This window comes from Fundulus heteroclitus, chromosome 20 (genome assembly GCF_011125445.2).
Source record: "Fundulus heteroclitus isolate FHET01 chromosome 20, MU-UCD_Fhet_4.1, whole genome shotgun sequence".
Lineage (NCBI taxonomy): Eukaryota > Metazoa > Chordata > Actinopteri > Cyprinodontiformes > Fundulidae > Fundulus > Fundulus heteroclitus.
In genome coordinates, this window is record NC_046380.1 from 28854639 (window position 1) to 28874473 (window position 19835).

The 19835-nt window shown below is 41.2% G+C and overlaps 2 protein-coding genes across 6 annotated transcripts in view; one reads left to right on the top strand and one right to left on the bottom strand.

Moving 5' to 3' along the window:
* Nucleotides 1–2406, bottom strand: part of kif21b (kinesin family member 21B) — a 95142-nt gene extending 92736 nt beyond the window's left edge. For all 5 annotated transcript variants that reach the window (XM_012870520.3, XM_036124666.1, XM_012870521.3 and 2 more), the window contains exon 1: nt 1961–2406. In XM_012870520.3, coding sequence (XP_012725974.2) covers nt 1961–2001 — 41 coding nt within the window. In that variant the 5' untranslated portion in view covers nt 2002–2406. The remainder of the gene's footprint in view (nt 1–1960) is intronic.
* Nucleotides 2407–15401: 12995 nt separating this feature from the next.
* On the top strand, nt 15402–19835 carry lhfpl5a (LHFPL tetraspan subfamily member 5a). Its single transcript, XM_036151430.1, has 3 exons — nt 15402–16033; nt 18163–18399; nt 19401–19835. The coding sequence occupies exons 1-3, from the start codon at nt 15631–15633 to the stop codon at nt 19409–19411; spliced, it is 651 nt and encodes a 216-aa protein (XP_036007323.1). The 5' UTR covers nt 15402–15630; the 3' UTR covers nt 19412–19835.

The window sequence follows — 19835 nt, forward strand, 5'->3', positions numbered from 1 at the left end:
GATTTTCCCTTTAGGTGACCGAAGCCATCCTCACCCGAAAGAAACAAGAAATGGGGTAAAGTGTAAAGTGTTCTTTAGTGTCAATGCTCGGCAAAAAATATACAACTGCGGACTCTGGAGAACCACCCGGATCCCCACCGTCTGAACCCCCCGCAAACCTAAACATGTGCTCACTCTCCTCTGGGTCGCAATTGTGCACTGGATAATAACTTAGAAATTCAGTTTGTGTTTAAGGTTAGGATGAGGGGGGTCAGGGTTAGTGTTAGGTGTCAATGTTATGATCAGATTTAGGGTTAAAGCAGCAGAAGAGATACGTAAAGCTGGAAAAGAACAGGCAGTGGTGCGGCCTGAGAACATGAGGTCCTTCCCACAATCCTCATGGGTAACCTCCCTGGCCAAACAACAACTGGGTGACGTCCTCATAGTCCGGTGCATCGACAATGCAGGCATTCAGGAGACCAAGTGGGTCCGATGGTAGACCAAGAATATCTGCAGGGCTTACCAGATTCATTATGATGGCAGAAGGTTGAATCAGAGCAGTGATTCTCACCAGGCCTTCCCCAAACAGCGGCAAAACGCAGGTGATGTCAAGACAAATGGCGAATGACTTGTAAAGCACGTTAACTATTCCGACGACCCCAAAGCGCTTTACACTACAATCCAGGCAATTCCGGTGAAGTGTCTTGCCCAAGGACTGAGACGGTTGGAGCAGGGAACAGAACCAGCAACCCGCAAATTGCTGGACGAACTCCCTAAGCCCTCCGCCACTGTCACCCAGATGATCAGAAAGATCAATTCTGGGAAAGCGTCGATGCCCGCTTATCCATCGCTCAATCCGAGCATGTGTTCAGTGGCGGTAACTACGTGGGTACAGGGACAATCGAGGCCCCGCTACCTTCTAGACCCAAAAAGTAGCTGCACGATGGAATCAAGGAGGACATTCCAAGTACAAAGATCGGCATTTAAATGATCCCGCACTTATGGGAAACAAGCTGAAATGTTGGAATGATGTGAGTTGACATTGTTTGCATTTTTCTTTAAGACAAAAACGTCAATCCTCTTTTTAAATCATTCCTATAATAAAAAGGGCAGAGCTGGTGTGATGTGAAGTTTTAAAGCTCTCAGTTAAAAGGACTGCAGGAGTCTGTCACATCACCGCCTCATCTACGCATGCATGTTGTGTTTTCTTTCTTTTTTTTTTTGAAGACCAGGATTACAGAATACAGACAAAGCCAAAATTAGGTCCTGCCTGCCAATTTCAGATGCTTCCACACACTGCAAGTGCAGAGACACAAAGGCCCATTTACATGATCGTCTTTGAATTTGCAAATCATCTTCCATCTATGCTTGTGCTACTGAAAAAGAAGCATGGAGCTTTAATACTTGCATTTTGAATGGGGGGGGGGGGTGATGAGGGTTTGGCGGAGGGGAGCATCTCTTTGTGCTCATTTCAGGCACAATAAGAAAGTAAAGGCTACTGCTTTTTGCACAGCTTGGCTTTGGCACATGACGTGCACATGTCCAGGGCTGACTAGATGCAAGGTGAGAACGCAGGGAGAGGTCTGCAGAGACGATCAGACTGAAGCCGGTGTGAATAGAAACGCCCATTGTCCTCTCTGCACCTGGCTGCAGCTGTCCTGCCTGGTCACTCCAGCCACTGTTAAGAGACCCGAACGCAACCTCCAGCTTTTCCCCTGCTAAACCGGCCAATGCCGAGAGGCCCCGCGTCACGAAAGCAGTCGTATAAAGATCGCATGGCACAGACACGCTTTCCCTTATCAATGCATTGAGAAGCACCACCCAAATGTTGCAAAACAGCACGGCACGGCTGTACTGGCGATCCTGACCTGAAGCGTAATCAGGCGCGCTGTTGGGTGATGGAAATGACTCCCAAAGGGGATGAGTCTGACTTTGCGGCTGCAGACACAATGTGGTCTCTGCAGACGTCGGGGAGGCTTACCTCAACGCAACCTTCACACAGCAGTCGTTCTGGCTCGCCATGGTCGCTCTTCAAGGTTGTTGTGGACTGTTCCGGCTGCGCTGCGTTTTTCGGCGTTGCGGGGGGTGAAACGGCCCCGCTGGTCACTGCCAGGGCTTGGCTCTCTGTCTCTCTCTCTCTCTCTCAGGTCACCGGGAGCAGCCGTCAAGACCTGCCAGTTGCGGTGAGGTGCCTCCTCACCGGGACTCCTCTTGTCTTCTTCCTCTCCTCCGCCGAGGCGCTCATTTCTGTCTCTGCTTGTCACGTCGCACAACTTGAGCCGCTCGTTTTGTCTTCTGCTGCTCTGTCTGTGCGTGCTCCGCGTCAGTCTCTACATCCTGTTTAAGCTGCCCGTAAGCGAAGCGTATGTGCGCTCCTCTGCAACCACAGCGCTTCTCTGGCCGATCAGCCTGAATGAGCGCTGACGCCGTGCGACCGGAGGGGGGTGGTGCTGCGTTAAGGGGCCGTCGGAGATGTGGGATCTTCTCTCCCTCAAAATTTAAAAAATCATTCCATTCAAGTATTTGTATTTATTTTTCACTTACACGCGGGCTTAATGATCAAATGCAATAGTGAGACGAGAGTCAACTTTTATTGGTTAAATTAGTTCAAAAAGGCGCTTTCAGCTGCTGAGCTGCACAGCACTGCGGTGTCGCTTTCTCATATTAATGCAAACCAGATGTGGTTGTGCACCCCTCTGTCAGGGCCAGTCCAAAGTTGTTTGTGGTCCTAAACAGAATTTGCTTTGGGGGCCCCTCCCAAACGCCACCAATCACCATGAATACGATAGTCTGGAAACAGAGTATTGTATCCACGTTCATTCTACATCTAAAATTAACCTTTTATTGTAGCAGTTTGTTAACATTTTTAGTAAGCAGGTTTACCATGAAGAAAAGGCAAGGGACTAACCTATTCAGTGGCGAAATAAGTATCCCAGAAAAAGGTCTGTTGGTTCTGACACTAAAAGTAGTTGTTTAGTTTGTTTGTATCTTGGGCTGGCGATACCCTCTGCAGCACGCTCCGGTACATTTGTTCCGCTTTCCAGTAAAGCAATAAACAGTATCAAACAGTAAATAGCGGAATAGGCAATGATATCCAAAATTTTAAACTAAACTGACATGCTTTTTTTATGTATTCATTATGTCTTGTAACAGATTTTTTAAAGAAGGTTTTTTATAAAAAATATTTTTTTATTTTTTTTATTTTTTATTGTGAATGTAATGTAACATGCTTCTTTATGTATTTATTTATTTTCTTATAATGGAATTTCTATAGGGAGTGTTTTTATGTGTAAATGCAGAGTGACACATAGTTTGGACTATGTAGCAGCCAGAGTCTGAACCCAAGACAAATTTCCTTTGGGACAATAAAGTTAATCATATCATATACAACATATTCTGTAACAAACAAACAAACAAACTTTAATTCTGATGTTATCCTGATTAAGATAAATGAAAAATAATGTAATTTTACAGCTGGCCAAGAACGAATAACTTAACGGGTTTTTCTATGTTTTTGTTTTGCTAACCCTATTAGATTTGATAAACTGATTACTTTTAATCATAGTTTAGTCAAAGGTAACGTAACTGTGGAGAAAAAAAAAATCTTATTTGTAATATTAGAGTTGTAAAAAGTATAACCTGCCACTGTAATGAAAGCAATCAAGCAAAGATAAACATCAATCAATCAAGGCGTACACAAAATAATTTACTTAAGATAAAAAGCAGTAGAAACAACTACAAAACAAAATTAAAGCTGCAAGCAGCATTGGACAACCCCAGTTTAGCACTGTGTGTCACCACCGCTGGAGATTAATTTGAAATATGTGTTATAAAAACTAAAGTAAAAAAGATACACCTAAAGTTTGCTTTTAAAAACAACAACGGTCTCTGCTGACCTCATGAGCGTTTGCTCTTCATACTTTTGCACATTTTGCACATGGCTTTGGCCAAACACCAAATGAAACGTTTAAAGTAATATTTTATCAGCAATGATGATTATTACCAAAGGTCCGTGAAAGCAGCTTTGATTGACATGGCATACAGCCAAGAAGTCGATTGGACCCACCTTCTTTTTAAAACACGGACCTATCAGCAGGCTGTATTTCACGTAATGGCCCCGCCCACCACACACACCCACCGTCTGCTGTGAAGATTACCAAGCCTGCCTGAACGCTCTCTGCTGCAGCGGTGACATCTGAAGCCCATGAGGCTGCTGCAATAAAAAGATCCTATGATGGTGAGGTGGGGCCACCTGTGTGAGCACCTGGGGGCCAAAGGCCACACAGGATTATTATGAGCAAGCTGAACGGTGAAGTTTTGGCTGAATGCTTAAACAGGAAGTCACGCGAAACACTCTTACTTCTCCTGATTCACATTTCTTCAGAAGAGGAAATTGGGGCCTTTTCTCTTTGTTGACTCAAACAGTTTTCTGCGTCATTTCATGACGTAAGTATTGTCTGTTTCTATGTTCCTCTCTTGCTAAATTGAACAATCCATGCAAGTGGAGTCGGATGAAAATCATTTTGAGTCTTTAATGGGATCTTATTTGGAGGCCAAAATTACAGTTAACACCACAAAGCCACCAGCTCTAACCCTGACGTGTCTTTTAAATACTCCAAGCTGACACCACTAGTTTCAGTTTACCATTGGGCCAAACGGTTTTCCTCTACCCTAAAACGAGTTATTCTACATTAGTAACTTAACAAATAGTAGTTAATGCATTTAGGAAAGGGGGTTTATTTCTCTGACTCCATCATTTCATCTTGTCTGCTCCTTTTCAAAACAGACTCCGCATCACAGGGAAAGAGGGGTCAAGTTCAATTAGTTTAGCAAGAAATCATTCAAATGACTCTCTTTTCATATTTATTTACAAAGACAGCGTGCAAAAATAAGACTCAAGCACACTCAAAAGCACAAGAAAGTAGTGAATTAGCCGCATTAAATTAAAAACATAACCATGAATTTGTGAAGATTGCCTTCTCTATAATTACAGCTCGTACACTTGTCACTTCTTTTAAACTGTAAACAAATCAAGACTTTTGAAATCTTCTAAATTTAATGTTTAGAGCTTTAAGGAAAGTTTAGAAGATGTATTTATTATTTTAAAACGCAATCACAGATAAGAGGATTTCAGATTCATGTTCTGCATGAAAAGTCATGTGGCTTTCGGGGGCCCTGGGCCCTGGGCAGCAGCAGCAACAGCAGCAGCTTAGGTTGCTGATTGCTTTGGGCCTGCCATGCATGCAAGACGAACCCACCGCAATTCACCACGCTGATGGCGACGCTCTAACTTGTGAGGACCTCTAATCTCTTCGAGCCTCAATCCTGTTTATCATCGTCCATGGATCGCCAGAGAGGAAGCGATCAAAACTGACCAACAGCTTGCACGCCTGCGACCCAATCTTTTATTTCCCAACAAAACTCTCTTCTCTGGGCTGTTTCACAACAACCAAGCTGATCCGTGGGTTGAGCAGTGAGAAGTTGGCACCCTCACCTGTTTGCTGAACACAGCAGCAGGCTCACTGGATCAGGGAAAAAAAAATAAAAGGCCAGAACTGTGATGAAAGTCTCTTTTCAGTTTGCGAGTGTTTGCATGAACTATAAACCCATATTGTGTGGCCAAAGAGGAGCTCACGGCGTGCGTGTTGGTGCACCAGGCAATATTAGTGCTGCACAGGCAGCAGCACTGGATTCCACACAAGATTAGCATCCAGTTATAAGGATAAAGCTGCAATCCTGCCAGATCTGCACAGAACCAGCCTCGACAACTGGGACAACGGCACAGAAACAGAGTTGCAAAGCACCTAAACACACACATCCATATGCCTATTACCTTTTCAGGCTTCCAGACTCTATGAATGTTATGTAATCAGGCTGCCCTGTTTTCTCAAGCCTTCCTCCTCAGAAAGTATTTAATGCCTTCTGTCTGTTCTCCCTCTTTTTTTTTTTTTTAAGGTCTTCAGCATTTTTAGCGTATGAAAAGCACATTTCATAAGCATGCGCTGTGTGGGCTAGAAACCCCTGAAAATGTTCTAATTTCCTATCTGCATAACCACCACGTAATCCCTCTATTTGCAGATGCATACAGTCAAATTACCAGCAACCTGATAGCATGAGAGGCGTTGAAATGAAATGATTCCAGTTGCCCTCGGGTTGCATCAGTCCAGGTTCAGTTGGATGCTGCTTTCAGAAACACAAATTCAATCCAACCGTTTTACTTTTTGGAGAATATCCATCATATCCTACCCACCAAGACCGAAGATGAGTCAGATTTGTTCTGAGCCGCAGTCTTTTTGTGGGTATTTTTAAACACTAAATGCATCATATTTAAATTAGACTCATTATATGATGAATAATTCTGACTTGGTGCATTTTCCATAAAACTCTATTGGGGGTTAAAGGAAAATAAAATCTAATTAAATGGATTTGTGTCGGTGTGTAAACTCAAAGTAAGATGGATTTAACCCCCAAACAATCCAGTCTTGATTTTTGGACTCCAGTATCACCCAACCTACCTTAAAAAAAGGACTTGAAATTATGAAGAGATAGGAGAAATGGAAAGCCATTCTTGCGCTAGTGTTTCTATAATCCCTTTTCATGGTTTATATAAGGTCTATAAAATTATCCTGCTCCATTCTGTTCTGAAACTGTTTAAATGTGCCACCCATACCAGGGCCTTGCTGTAGTCATTCTTTGGAAACCTTTTTGAATTTTGTCACTTTACAGCAACAAGCTTCAAGTAATTTCTTTTGGAAAATATGCGCTAGATGTACACAAAGTAGGCCATTGTTTGGATTTCTTTCTTTTTTTTCCAAATAAAACTGAAAAGTGTGGCAAACATTTGCACCTGAACTTTGTAAATTACGTTTCGCTAGAATTACAGCTGCAAGTATTTTGGGATATCACTCTTATTTGCGCACAAAAAAACAAAACAATATTCATGTAATTTCTTTGTGAAATGCATTTTTTTTCTCAAATTATCTCAAAGTCTGATCTACATTTTGTGTCATTCAAACACTTTTGCTGCCTCCAATAGGTTTATTTCAGTTATTGCTCTTTATTTAATGAAATCCAACATACCCCCAACTCTGACCAGCTTCCCTGTCCCTGCTGAAGAAAAACCAAACCAGAGCGTGATGCTGCCACCATCACATATCTGGGTAGGAATAATGCATCCAGGGTGACGTGCAGTATTATTTTTCTGCCACACTCTTTTGCATAAAAGGTTCCTCTCGTCTGACTGTCTTAATGTTTAAGATCAAAATGTTAAAGGTATGAATACATTTTGCAAGGCTCTGCATTTTGTAGACCCACTGGCTGGAATAAGAAGAGGTGCTCTGCCAAAATGGAAATTTCGTTGTTTTTTTTCCTCCATCTGTCTTCTGAACAATGCAAGCACTGGCTGGATTTCATCAAGCATTCATGGATGTTTGATTCTGGCCGTCTTTCATGCATGTGTGCAACAGAGAAGCTGTGTTTTAGATTTATTTGTGTCAGCTGCAGCGGTGCGAAAGAGAGCTATCTACTGCTAGATCAGGGCAGCGTTGTGTTTTGTCCCATCATCCAGCAGAACCTCACATTGTTCACCCAAGATAAAGTCTTCACTGGGCATTTCAGGAATTAATAGTTGCTTTTATTCTTATCCGACATCTCCAAATCTTTATAAAAGAATCTTAACTATTATGAAATCTGAGTAAAAGTGAGTCCAACTATGTAATTCTGTTGCAATGTGGAGTTATTCATAGCTATACTATTTCTCAATTTTTGCGGAGTTTAAAACTAAGAACATCTAGTCTTTGCCAATGTGGAACATGCGCAATCCAGGCTATGGATTGCGCATAGCAAATTAAAATTTCTGGCTCCAAGCTTGAAGCATGGAAAAACAAAGTACAGTTGGGATTTAAATGAGGCTATTTACATGAAACTGAACAAACACCTGGATAAATGGCAAATGAACAACCACTTTTATATTTCAGCATTGTTTTGTGTTTCTCACGACTTTTGCATTGTGAAAAAAAATTACTGGGAAACAGGGGAAAAAGACTAAGAAATGCTAAATAATTTCTAAAAGTAAATAAATAAAAAGGTAAGAGTTTTATTAAGCCTTGGTCTGTAAGTACGCTTTCCACATTACTCAGCGGGGATTCTGCTGAAATCAACCTGCATACAATTTCAAGGAAAGAAAACATGCATAGCTTTTAAAAAAACTTTACGGTTTATGCAGAGGAGAATGATACAATCGCTGATGTCAGTGGTGAGGGAATGAACAAGCTCCATTTTTTTCTGAACTGAGAGAATCCGGCTTGTTTAGCTCTAATCAGGGATTACCCCCAAAAAAGGCATTTTACTAACAGCAAAACACGTAGGTGGGTGTATTACACTTCAGATTAAACCCTTAAGACAAGGGACAAAATTACAAGTGCCGGGGGATGAAAATAAATTTTGCACCCTTCCTGATTTCTTGTTTGCATGTCTGTCACACTTAAGTGTTAGCAAAATACGACACAAGTAAACACAAAATGCTGTTTTTAAATGAAGGTTTATTATTAAAAAGGGGTAAAAACAAAAAATCCAAACCTACATGGCCTTGTGTAAAAAAGGTGATTGCCTCCCCCGTTACAACATTAAATGGTTTATCACACCTTAGTTGACCTTTTCTAGCCACACCCAGGCCTGATTACTGCCACATCTGTTCTCACTCAAGAAGAATAAATAGGACCTGCCCGACAGAGTGAAGTACCCCAAAACTTCCTCAATAGCTAGACGTCATGCCGAGATCCAAAGAAGTTCAGGAACTGATGAAAAAGAAAGTAAATGAGACCCATCAGTCTGGAAAGGGTTACGAAGCCACTCGTAAATCTTTGGGACTCCAGCGAACCACAGTGAGAGCCATTATCCACAAATGCAGAAAACATGGTGAACCTCTAAAATTACCCCAAGAGCGCAGTGACGGTTCATCCTAGAGGCCACAAGAGACCCCACAACAGCATCCCAAGAACTGCAGGCCTCGTTTGGCTCAGTTAAGGTCAGAGTTAATGCCTCCACCATCAGAGAGAGATGGAGCAAAAATGGCCTGCGTGGTGGAGGTCCAAGATAAAAACCACTGGTGAGCAAAAAGAACATTAAGCCTCATCTCTATAATCCGGAACACATCTTGATGATCCCCCAAGACTTTTGGGGAAATATTCCACGGACTGATGAGACAAACATTAAAATTTTTTAGAAGGTGTTTGTCCCGTTACATCTGGCGTAAAAGTAACACTGCATTTCAGAAAAGAGCAGCAGACCAACAGTAAAATATGGTGGTGTTGGTCTGGGGCTGTTTTGCTGCTGCAGGACCTGGAAGACTTGTTGTGATAAATGTACCCATGTATTCTGCTGTCCACCACAAAATCCTGAAGGAGAATGTCTGGCCATGTTTGTGACCTCCAGCTGAAACCAACTTTATTGCTGCAGCAGGACATTGATCCAAAACACACCAGCAGGTCCGCCTCTGAATGACTGAAGAACAGAATGAAGACTCTGGAGTGGCCTAATCAAAGTCCTGACCTGAATTCCATTGATATGCTGTGGCATGACTTTAAAAAGTCAGTTTATGTTTATAAAAAAAGAAATTCCTCCACAGCGCTGAAAAGGACTCACAGTAGGTTATTGCAAACGTTTGATTGCAGTTGTTGCTGCTAAGTGCAGCTATTACATTTATATTTTTTCCCCATATAATAATAATAAGTTTAAGACCATTAGCCTCATAAAGTCCAAGTCTGCCCACAATTATCTCTTCTATGTAAATTGTTGTGTCAGACATTCAGCACAGCCAGAACCTCTTGCAAATTATAAATTACACAGAGTAGAATCCAAGGAGTAGACTATATTCAGGCGGTAAAACAGGTCCATAAACAGACAGTCCAAAATCCAAAAGGGTAGTAAAAAAACAAGGCAAAGGTCAAAATCCAGAAAAGCACAAGTCCAACAAGAAAGCGCTGGTACACTGACAGAAGTTGAGACAAAGTAGCAGAGAGGAGAGGAAACATGGCGGCTTAAATAGGAGACAAATACTTGTAAACAGGTGAAACCCATCAGGGCAGCAACCAGGAAGGCACCTGAGGGCAACAAAGACAAACCGTAACACCAGAGGAGGGTTGAGTAGCCAAAAATTGTTCTCAAGTAAGAGTAGCACTACTATAACATAATTATATTCAGGCGAAAGTAGCCAATCAAGAAATGACTCATGTGAGACTAAAAAAAGTATTCAGTAAGAAGGCTACTCAAGTACTGAGTGACTAATCCTAATGTGATTTAATACTTTAAAATGATGTAATCGGATAGACAAAATATAAAGTTTGTTTAAATTCTGGTATTTAATAACTAAAATAAACAATCTACAAAAATAACAATTAAAAAATAACAAACTCAAGTAGAAGAACAACTTCTCTAAACATTTTTTTCTACATAAAACCTATGAAACTAATATTTACAGCAGCTAACGTATCTACACTGTATTGCCAAAGGTCATCTGTTTCGCATGTACATGAACTTTGATGACATCCTATTCCTAATCTATGAGGTCAAATTTGCTGATAGGTTCCCACTGCCAGCAATAGCAGCTTTAACTATTCTGTAAACATCTTCCTCTGGGTTGTGGAGGTGGTGGGTTCGTAGTTAGATGTGAAAACCAGAATAGCAGCCTCTCTGCTCGTTCTTTTTCCAAGGTCTTCTATAAGGTAGAGGTCAGCACTCTGTGCAGGCCACTCAAGCTTCTCTGCACCAAACTTTATTCACCAGCAGTCATGGAAGTGATCAGAATACCTGAATCCATTAATCCGGTGGTGTGCCCCAATACCTTTGGCAATACAGTGTATGGTAGAACAGTCCAAATGACTACTGTTTCCTGTATGTTCACCTGACCCCATAACGTCAAAACAACAAAGCTTGTGTGCAAACAAGAAGTCTCACTTTAACATGAATGTAGGTGTGTGACTTAGGTGCATTTTTGGTTCAAACAAGTCTGTATTTCATTCAATGACATTACATGTGGAGGGCAGAGTGGCCAGAAATTAGTTTCATGTAAGAGTAGTTATACTTCTTAATAGTTTTACTCAAGTAAAAGTAAAAAGCAAAGTGCAGTAAAACTTATCTTAAACATACATTTTGTTCAAAAAGTTACTTCAATAAATGTAACTGAGCACTACCCTTTTTATGCATTGCACAGGGACACACATGACAGATAGGCGCCTTTACTGCCAAGGGTGGGTGGAGGGGGGAAAGATGTGGGAAAGATCCTTGAATCTTTCCCACAAGATCCAAGGAGTTATGTGACGAAAAATTAAGCGGTAGATCCAACATGTTGGTCATGAAAATCCAAGCAAAATTCAAACCAAATTAATCCCATTACCTGTGCAGAGAGCAGTCTGGAAATATTTGCGTAAAGCATGTCTAAACAAACTTTTGACGTGATTAAAAGCGGGCGACCCATGTACAGAGGCCTCAGGTTTGATTCCCCGCCCATAGAGTTTTGCTGCATCTCCCAACCCTCTTTTCTGTCTGTCTACTTTGAAATATTGGCCTCGGATGCAATAATATAGGCACAAAAAAGGAGCTGTGGGGCCACACCCTTTTCTTTAAAACTGTTTTGGAGGTTTTTTGTTTTTGGCCAAAGGTCTAAAATTTTAGATCAGCTAATAATCAACCTACTTGAATTTAAATGCGGTTCAAAATAAGGTGTTCTACTTGCTTCTCTTTCTTCTTCTTTTTTCGTTTTAGAGCCCAATTTACAATCTGATTATGGTCCAGCAGTTGCAAATGTAAATACTTGAAGATTTTCCCCAGACTAACAATTTTGATTATGAGTGGCTCATACTGAAGTGCAAAAGTGAAATAGGTGGGTGGGGAAATGAAACAAAGGTAAAATGCTCCTCCATCTGAAAAATCCTGATGTTAATCCTGCAAAATTCACTTGGCTTAAGATGCATAGAGTGAGTCGTCAAAGCATTATGAAAAAAGAAGAGTAAATTGTCAATAATCCAAAATTGTAAGATACAGTAAACCCGATCAAACTGATTTATATTACATGACCAACAAAAAAACAAAAACAAAACACTGCCAGACTTCAACTGTGCCAGGCAAGAAAGGACAATGATACATGGTTTATACGATTAAAAAACGTATAAAATGGGATCTGCATGTGTATTTTCTAATACTGTGACACTGCTAAACTAAAACCAAAGCTGGTAGAGAGATCCCCACAGAGTTTGCAGCTGCAAGAGATGGAAAAAGTGAAAGGAGGTGCGAATACTTTTGCAAGGCACTGTATTTGTGCATGGTACCGTGACAGAGTGAACAGCTGTCCAAGTCATTTCTGAACCCAGTTGGTGCAGAGGGAGGGCTTAAACGGACCAGAACTAAACAGCAGCATTTCAGAAATGGTGCAGTACAACAGTGTTCCTTTTTTTCCATAACAGATGAGCACACATCAAGCAGCAGAGCCGTATAATTAGAACGGGAATCTGTGGATGAACATATCATAGGCTCATTAGAGCAGTGTCAAAGCAGTAATGCCATTTAGAGATATGTGGAAGGGGGGAGGGGGAGGGGGGTTATTGGTTGTGACTGATCAGAAATGAGTCCACCACAAAGTAGACCTACATTTTAGCATCCTACCCCTCAGGGCACATAATGACCCACAGGATGTCTCCCCTGTCCCTGACTCTTCCTGCTGGCGACTGAGGGGAGGCGTGAAGGTGGCTCACAGTGGTGGGTCGCTGCAGCCCCTTGGGGAACATCAAGAGCTGCGTGTGATGAGAGGAGAGGGATGGTAAAGTTTGGCTGTTCATGAGTATGCCGCCCGTAGCTAATTGGATGCTTTTTGCATTCACTTATCGAGACACAAAATGGAGATTCTGAGTCAATACCACTGTGCATTCAATAAACTGCCCTTACCTTTATGAAGAAGAAAAAAAAAATTCTGTTGCATATTAGTAATAATGTGTAAACTAATTGCTACATTAGTGGAATTATTTTGTCTTTATCCATGTGCTTAAAGACCAGCACAAAATAGTGCATAGCTATGAAGAAGGCAGAACAACTAATAACCTTCAGAAGTCACCCAATAAGTCCTTGTTTGTGTAACTTGATCACCGTTTAAATGCAGCTGCTCTATGGAGGCTTTAGAGGGTTGTTAGAGAGCATGAGGAAACAAATGCAGATCAAGAACATTATGGCCCATCATGTGTAAACCTACCAAGCCATGGTCGTCCAGCTAAAACAACTGGCTGGACATGGTTGTTATTAGCGTATTAGCTAAAACAAAAGTTATTTGGCAGTGTAGAAAAATGGCAGAAAAGCCTTTTTATTTATGCACGCTATCAGAGTAAAGTGGTAAATGAAAATGTAGAACTTGCATGTCACAAAAACCACAGAGTGAAATCTCTGCACGCCTAAATTGTACTTACAGTCATACAACAAGAACCAATAACTAGCATAGCTGCTGCTGCATCTGGAAGAGTATTTGTGCTGCAAACGATCAGTCTCAGAGGAGTATCGCTTAACATAGTTTTTTTTTCTGATTATGGTTCATTACAATTCACGCATTGAATTAAGGAAGCCAACATCTTATATGATCTAGTCACCCTTTTAGGCATGAAAACAAAACAATATGCACAAAAAACATGAAATCCACCCCCCTCTACTAATTTCTTACACACAAACACACACACACACACACACACACACACACACACACACACACACACACACACATACATGCACATTAAATCTCACTCCATTCTGTAATAGAAAATTGGATTGCTTCTCCAGATAACTTGATTATGACCAGCCTCTGCCTCACACCAGGGCCTGTATCACTTAATCAAGCTCGAGTGCAGTGCCATGTTGGCGTGTCCACACTTAAATAGAAAGAGAAACAGTTGCATGATCATAAATCAGTCTCTTGTACGTACCTTTGAAGAAATATGACTGAACCAAGCTAAAGGTGGACAAACATCACGCCTACATTGTAGGCAGTGAGAGGATTAGAGGTCTGATGAAGCAACAAATCTGTTGGGATTAAGACTATGAAAAGATGCCTTTCAGTTTATACATTCCTGTGTTCTTGTTGTGCAGCAACATGAAAACAAACACAGAGAACAAAGATCTTAAACTGAACTGGAAAACTACTCAATAATATTTTTTTTTTATTATTTATTTATTTATTCGAACATGATACAAATATAAAAATAAAATAGTGCACAGTAACAAGAAGTGCATAAGAAAGAAGAGAAAATACAGATTTTTGTTTCAGTTAACATATCATGCTCAAAACGGGGTAGGAAGAAGTGAGAACTTATAAACTCCTACCCCTAAACACTTGAGATTTTAGAGTCCTACTGTCATTAAAAAAAAAAAAAAAAAAAAAAAATCAAAATAAAAATCAATATATATATATATATATATATATATATATATATATATATATATATATATATATATATATATATATATTGGAACTACTTCGATTTGCATGTTCACTGCAGAAAATATTAGATTTATAGCTTGCAAGATGTCGCAAAGCTTTAAAACTTTCCAACAATACTGTCCACCAGTCAATTAATTGATTAGTTGCCACTTTTAGAATTGCTGCCTTTGAATTATAATAGCAAAATTGTAAAATATGTAACTTCTAACATAACAAAAGAGGGCATTCTGTAATCAAAATTATTATGTCTCATTCTAAAGATCATGTTTGGGGAAAAATAAAGAGCTAGGAGTTTCGTCAAGGAGTGTTTTGCCACCAAAAATAACTTGCATTCCTTAAAACACACTTTTAAACAAGGTATTAGTATATACAGACGTTTGGGGGTCAAATATGGCCTAGAAAAGAACAGAATAGGAAAGATTTGTGATGAGGCGCTCAGTGGTTTTCTAGCTCCCTCTAGTGTCTAACTGTGATGCAAACAGGATCGTTTCTCATCTAATCAACAGCAAATAAAAAGCTGCAGAACTCAGCCCTTTATCTCCATGTGGCCACTTCGTTACATTTAAACAACTTTGTCAGAATACTCATTAAAATTAGTTTATAAATACACTCTGTGTGAAAACAGCGGGCTTGTTTCTCTTTATCTTTTTTTTCTTCCTTCTTTTTTCTGCCCATTAAATTCATATTTCTAATGGGTGCCATTGATTAAGTATTAGATTAGCCAACCATTAGACAAAATATCCACCAGCATTAATAAAATGTGTAAGGCTGCTGGATGTCAAGCGCTCTGAAGACTTGCTCGGCTTTGCACACCCCGGTCTCACTCTTCTGCGGATCTTTTAACCATTAATCATTCATTATGTGGAGACCACAGCCTCCCCGGGGAGGGGGGAAAAAACACTAACAAATAACAGACTATAGCCTCCAAATGAGGCACTGTGACAACCCCACAGCTGCAGCGGCCCAGTCGGTGGTTTAAGAGGGACTCGTCGCCTCTGCAGGGCAGATAAACCAGCCACTGTCTGAGGCTGTTTTCAGCACCGGGAGCTGTCCGTGGTTTTGAATCCTGCTGAGATGAGGGGCGTCCTGGGCGCCTAAATTCCCACCAGGAGGGAAATTATTTGGCTGTGAGGTCTAAACGCAGCTGTCGGGGAGAGCAAGGAAAAAGTGGCCTTTTCAGCATGCTCCCTGCTCAGGAAGCGGCCAAGATCTACCACACCAACTACGTGCGCAACGCCCGGGCCATGGGCGTCATGTGGCAGGTGTTCACCATCACCTTCGCGGTCATCACCGTGGTGGTGTTCATCCAGCCCTACTGGATCGGGGACAGCGTGAACACGCCGCAGGCCGGCTACTTCGGCCTCTTCCATTACTGCATCGGGAACGCGCTCACCTCGGAGCTCACCTGCAAAGGGAGCGCGCTGGACTTTGGCTCCATCCCGTCCGGGGCCTTCAAGACGGCCATGTTCTTCGTGGGGATCTCCATGCTGCTGATCGTGGGGAGCATCGTCTGCTTCAGCCTCTTCTTCTTCTGCAACGCTGGGAGCGTCTACAAGATCTGCGCCTGGATGCAGCTGGCCTCCAGTGAGCGTTAGAATAAACTTTGTCTGGGGCTATGTGATTTAGTCTTGAAGGGGCTCATATTATAAAAAGGTGAAAGGTGCAGGGAGGATGCATAATTGTGTTAATGGCACAGAGCTAAGCAGATTTACTTCCGTCCACTAAACCAGTAAACGGCTTCATATTTCAGATGGAGATACTAAACTGTTGCACACAGATTTATAATATGCAAGATAATCATAAAGGGTTGTTATTACGCCTTGTTAAACAAAAGTGATATTTTAACATTCATAATGTCTAGTGTAAGTATCCGGATCCCTTGAATATTCCAACATTTGTTAATATCAAATACTTTTTTTTGTCTTTTAACGTGCAGAATTTAAGGAAATGGAAAATCAATCAAGTCTGCAGTGTGCATTTACATATAGGACCGCTGTGTCAAGAGATTGTAGAACAACATTTTGCTGCAATTACAGCTGCTCTTTTGTCTGCAAGGGTGTCACTTTCCAGCTCTGCACACCCTGGGACTAAGATTGTTGCCCATTCTTCTTTGGAAACTAATCTCGCCTCAGGTTGTCATGTGGTTTTGGAGGACTGTCAAAGCCTCGCAGTCATAAGACAACAGCTAACCCTGTCGCTATCGTTGAACATAACTTTGGCTCAGTGCTGGTAAAGTTCGGAAAAGCCAGGAAAATGTCTGAAAGAGTGTGAATTTGAAACCTGGTAGTTTGTGGGTAGCTTTCTGCTACGGATGCCTATTCAGAGGCAGAAGTGAAACATGAGTATGGCCTGGAAACATGATGCAGCTTGTGAACAGATGTACCTGTGAGTGAAAGGACCAGCCTGTAATGAAACGAGTGATGAGAGGAAAACTGAAGGTGTGCCGTTACCCGTTACACACTTTACTCTCGCTTTTTTAAGACACAACTCACCTGCTGCAGACTATTTTTTTCTCTCTCTCATTGAAATTCATAAGGTCTTATGAATTCATACGACCTGTTGGAAGTGTCAATGATGTGGGTTCAATACATTAAATAACAAATTGACTCAAATTAACCCCTGATTTAATTTGAATAAAAAGATGACTTATTCTGAAATGTTGACTGTTAAAATTGTTGCTATTAGAAGGAAAACTCCAGAAGTCAGATGAGCACTTTTGTGAGTGTTAAAGTGTTTGTAAGCATCAGAAAATAAAAGCCGATACGTGTGAGCGTTGTGTTTCAGCTCATCATCTTAAAGCGGGATTGCACAAACCTGTCTGCAGAGTTAATAATGGATGAACAGGTTCGACTTTCTGTGCTTCAGATGGGCCAAGTGTGTGTGTGTGTGTGTTTATTTCTCTGGTGACTTCCCTTCTCATGGCTTGCTGTTTTATTATTAGCACTGAGTAAGACTGTTTGCAATGCAGCAGCATATTCTCTGTTATCATTTAATACAAACCACACAGATTTTTGAACATCAATTTTCAAGTCTTGCCACAGATTCTTTGTTGGATTTAGATCTGAACTTTGACTTGGCCATTCTAACACATACCTATTATCTGATCAATTATCTAACCCATTCTTTCGTCTCTTTATGTTTGAGGTCACCGCCCCTGGTCTCAGGTCTGTGGCAGCCTCCAACAGGTTTTCTGTCTTTGTTGCAGTATTTAGCTCCATCCATCTTCTCTGTCCCTGCTGAAGAAAAGCATTCCCCCAGCATGATACCGCCACATCCTCATTCATGTTCACTCGTGTCTTCTAACACACTTCCGAGGCCTTCGCAGAACTGCTGTATTTATACTCACAAGTGATCACTGTTTATGAATTAGGTACTTCCTGAAGCCTGTTGGTTCCACTGAGTTAATATTTGGTGGATCGGGGGAGTAGTGACTCACAGTTTTTTTTGTAGAGGAGTTTACATATAGAATATAATTTCATCCATATCAAAATAGTACATCTTTGTTTTGGTTAACCAAGGAGAATCACCATGAAACACATTTAGTTTGTGGTTTTAACATGGAAAACCTCAAGGCATATGAACCCTTTGGCGAGGCATTATAAGTACAGAAAATATATTCTTTCACATTGATGAAAACGCAATAAATGAACACACGAGTTTTGTAAAGCTTCACAATCCAACCACCTCACCACTTTGTGGCTCCCTCCTCCCAGGTACGTGCATGGTGATCGGCTGCATGATCTATCCCGATGGCTGGGACTCGGAGGAAGTGAAGCGCATGTGTGGCCAGCGGACTGACAAATACACCCTGGGTAACTGCACAGTGCGCTGGGCCTACATCCTGGCCATCATCAGCATCATGGATTCCCTCATCCTCTCCTTCCTGGCCTTCAGCCTGGGCAGCCGGCAGGACAAGCTGCTGCCCACGGACTTCCAGGTGGAGGGAAAGGGTAAGTGGGTGACGGCGTGGTGGGAAAACGCTGAGAAAAGAGGGGCAAAGGCTTAAAGGATTTAAAACATATCAGAGAAGGAAAATAGATGAGAAGAGCCCAGGGAGGAATAACTTTAAATAGTTTGGGTCCTAGAAAAACACTCAGCACACTTAACTTCCACTCCACCACAACAAACACCTAGATTCTAGAAGGAATAGATGAATTAAGATAAAATGTAGATAGATAGATAGATAGATAGATAGATAGATAGATAGATAGATAGATAGATAGATAGATAGATAGATAGATAGATAGATAGATAGATAGATAAACATGTAGAGCACGGTCAGTACCAGAGGGCATAACTGGTGGCATCACAGATAGTCATCTCTTTGTTTTTATAACTCGTTGAAAAACATTTGTTTTTGATTTCTTTTGTATATTTGTTTTGTTTTCGTATTTGTACAGCATTTTGGTCAGCTGCCATGTTGTATTTTAAGTGCTTTAGAAATAAATATGTTTTGGTATGGAGCAGCCTTGTGCTGAAGCATCAGACAGTCTGTCAAAATAGCGAGGAAAGCTCTTACACTCATTAGAAAGCAACACTAACACTTGCTTGAGTTTAAACAGAGGGCAAATTTCAAGTGTGGGTTGAAAGTGTGTAAGATCCCCCACCAAGTCCTGGCAATGATCTCTAGTGGCTCCAGTGGACATGTCCTGTGTGTCGTGTCGGTCGCGCTGTTTTGACTGCCTGCAACGTTGTTCCTCGACTCGCGGCTACCACTTATGCCCTCTGGTGCAGCACGCTCTAGTTGCACAGCGTCTTGCAAAGTCATCCACACTGGGCCTTTTCTATTCAGCTTGACCTGATATGTAACTTTTTTTCTTTGTGTTGTATAATGCATTGATGCATGAGGTGGTGAGGAGCTTATTTGTTATGCTAGAAATAAGACTTCTGACCCATGAGGTAAAGTGAATAAATCTGACATAACCATTTTTTTTCTCTCTCTTTACAACAGATAATGCATAAATCCCTGATGGACGACAGCAGGCGGAGAAGCAACTAACTAACTCCAGGGGCTCACAGGAGTCATTCTTGGTGTAAACTCTGTGCGTCCTTCCAAAAAAAAAAAACAACTGCTGGAGTTGAGATGGAGTTCCAGTTACCTCTGGCTTCAGTACAGCCTTGCTTTTATGACATGGACTCTACTTTATGGGGCTTCCAGTTCAAATTTTATTTATATAGCACCGGTTTATAATTTTACATGCGCTGGTGGGACCACTCAACACTTTCTGTGACAGTGGAGACTTCCAGTTAAGGTCAAAATGATTCCTATCTTTGGTATATTTAGACTAATTTATTTTCATTCATGCACATACTTTTTAAGCTGTTCAGCAAATATTTACTGGCATCACACCAATCAAACCCTTGTTATTTAATTACTGACAAGCAT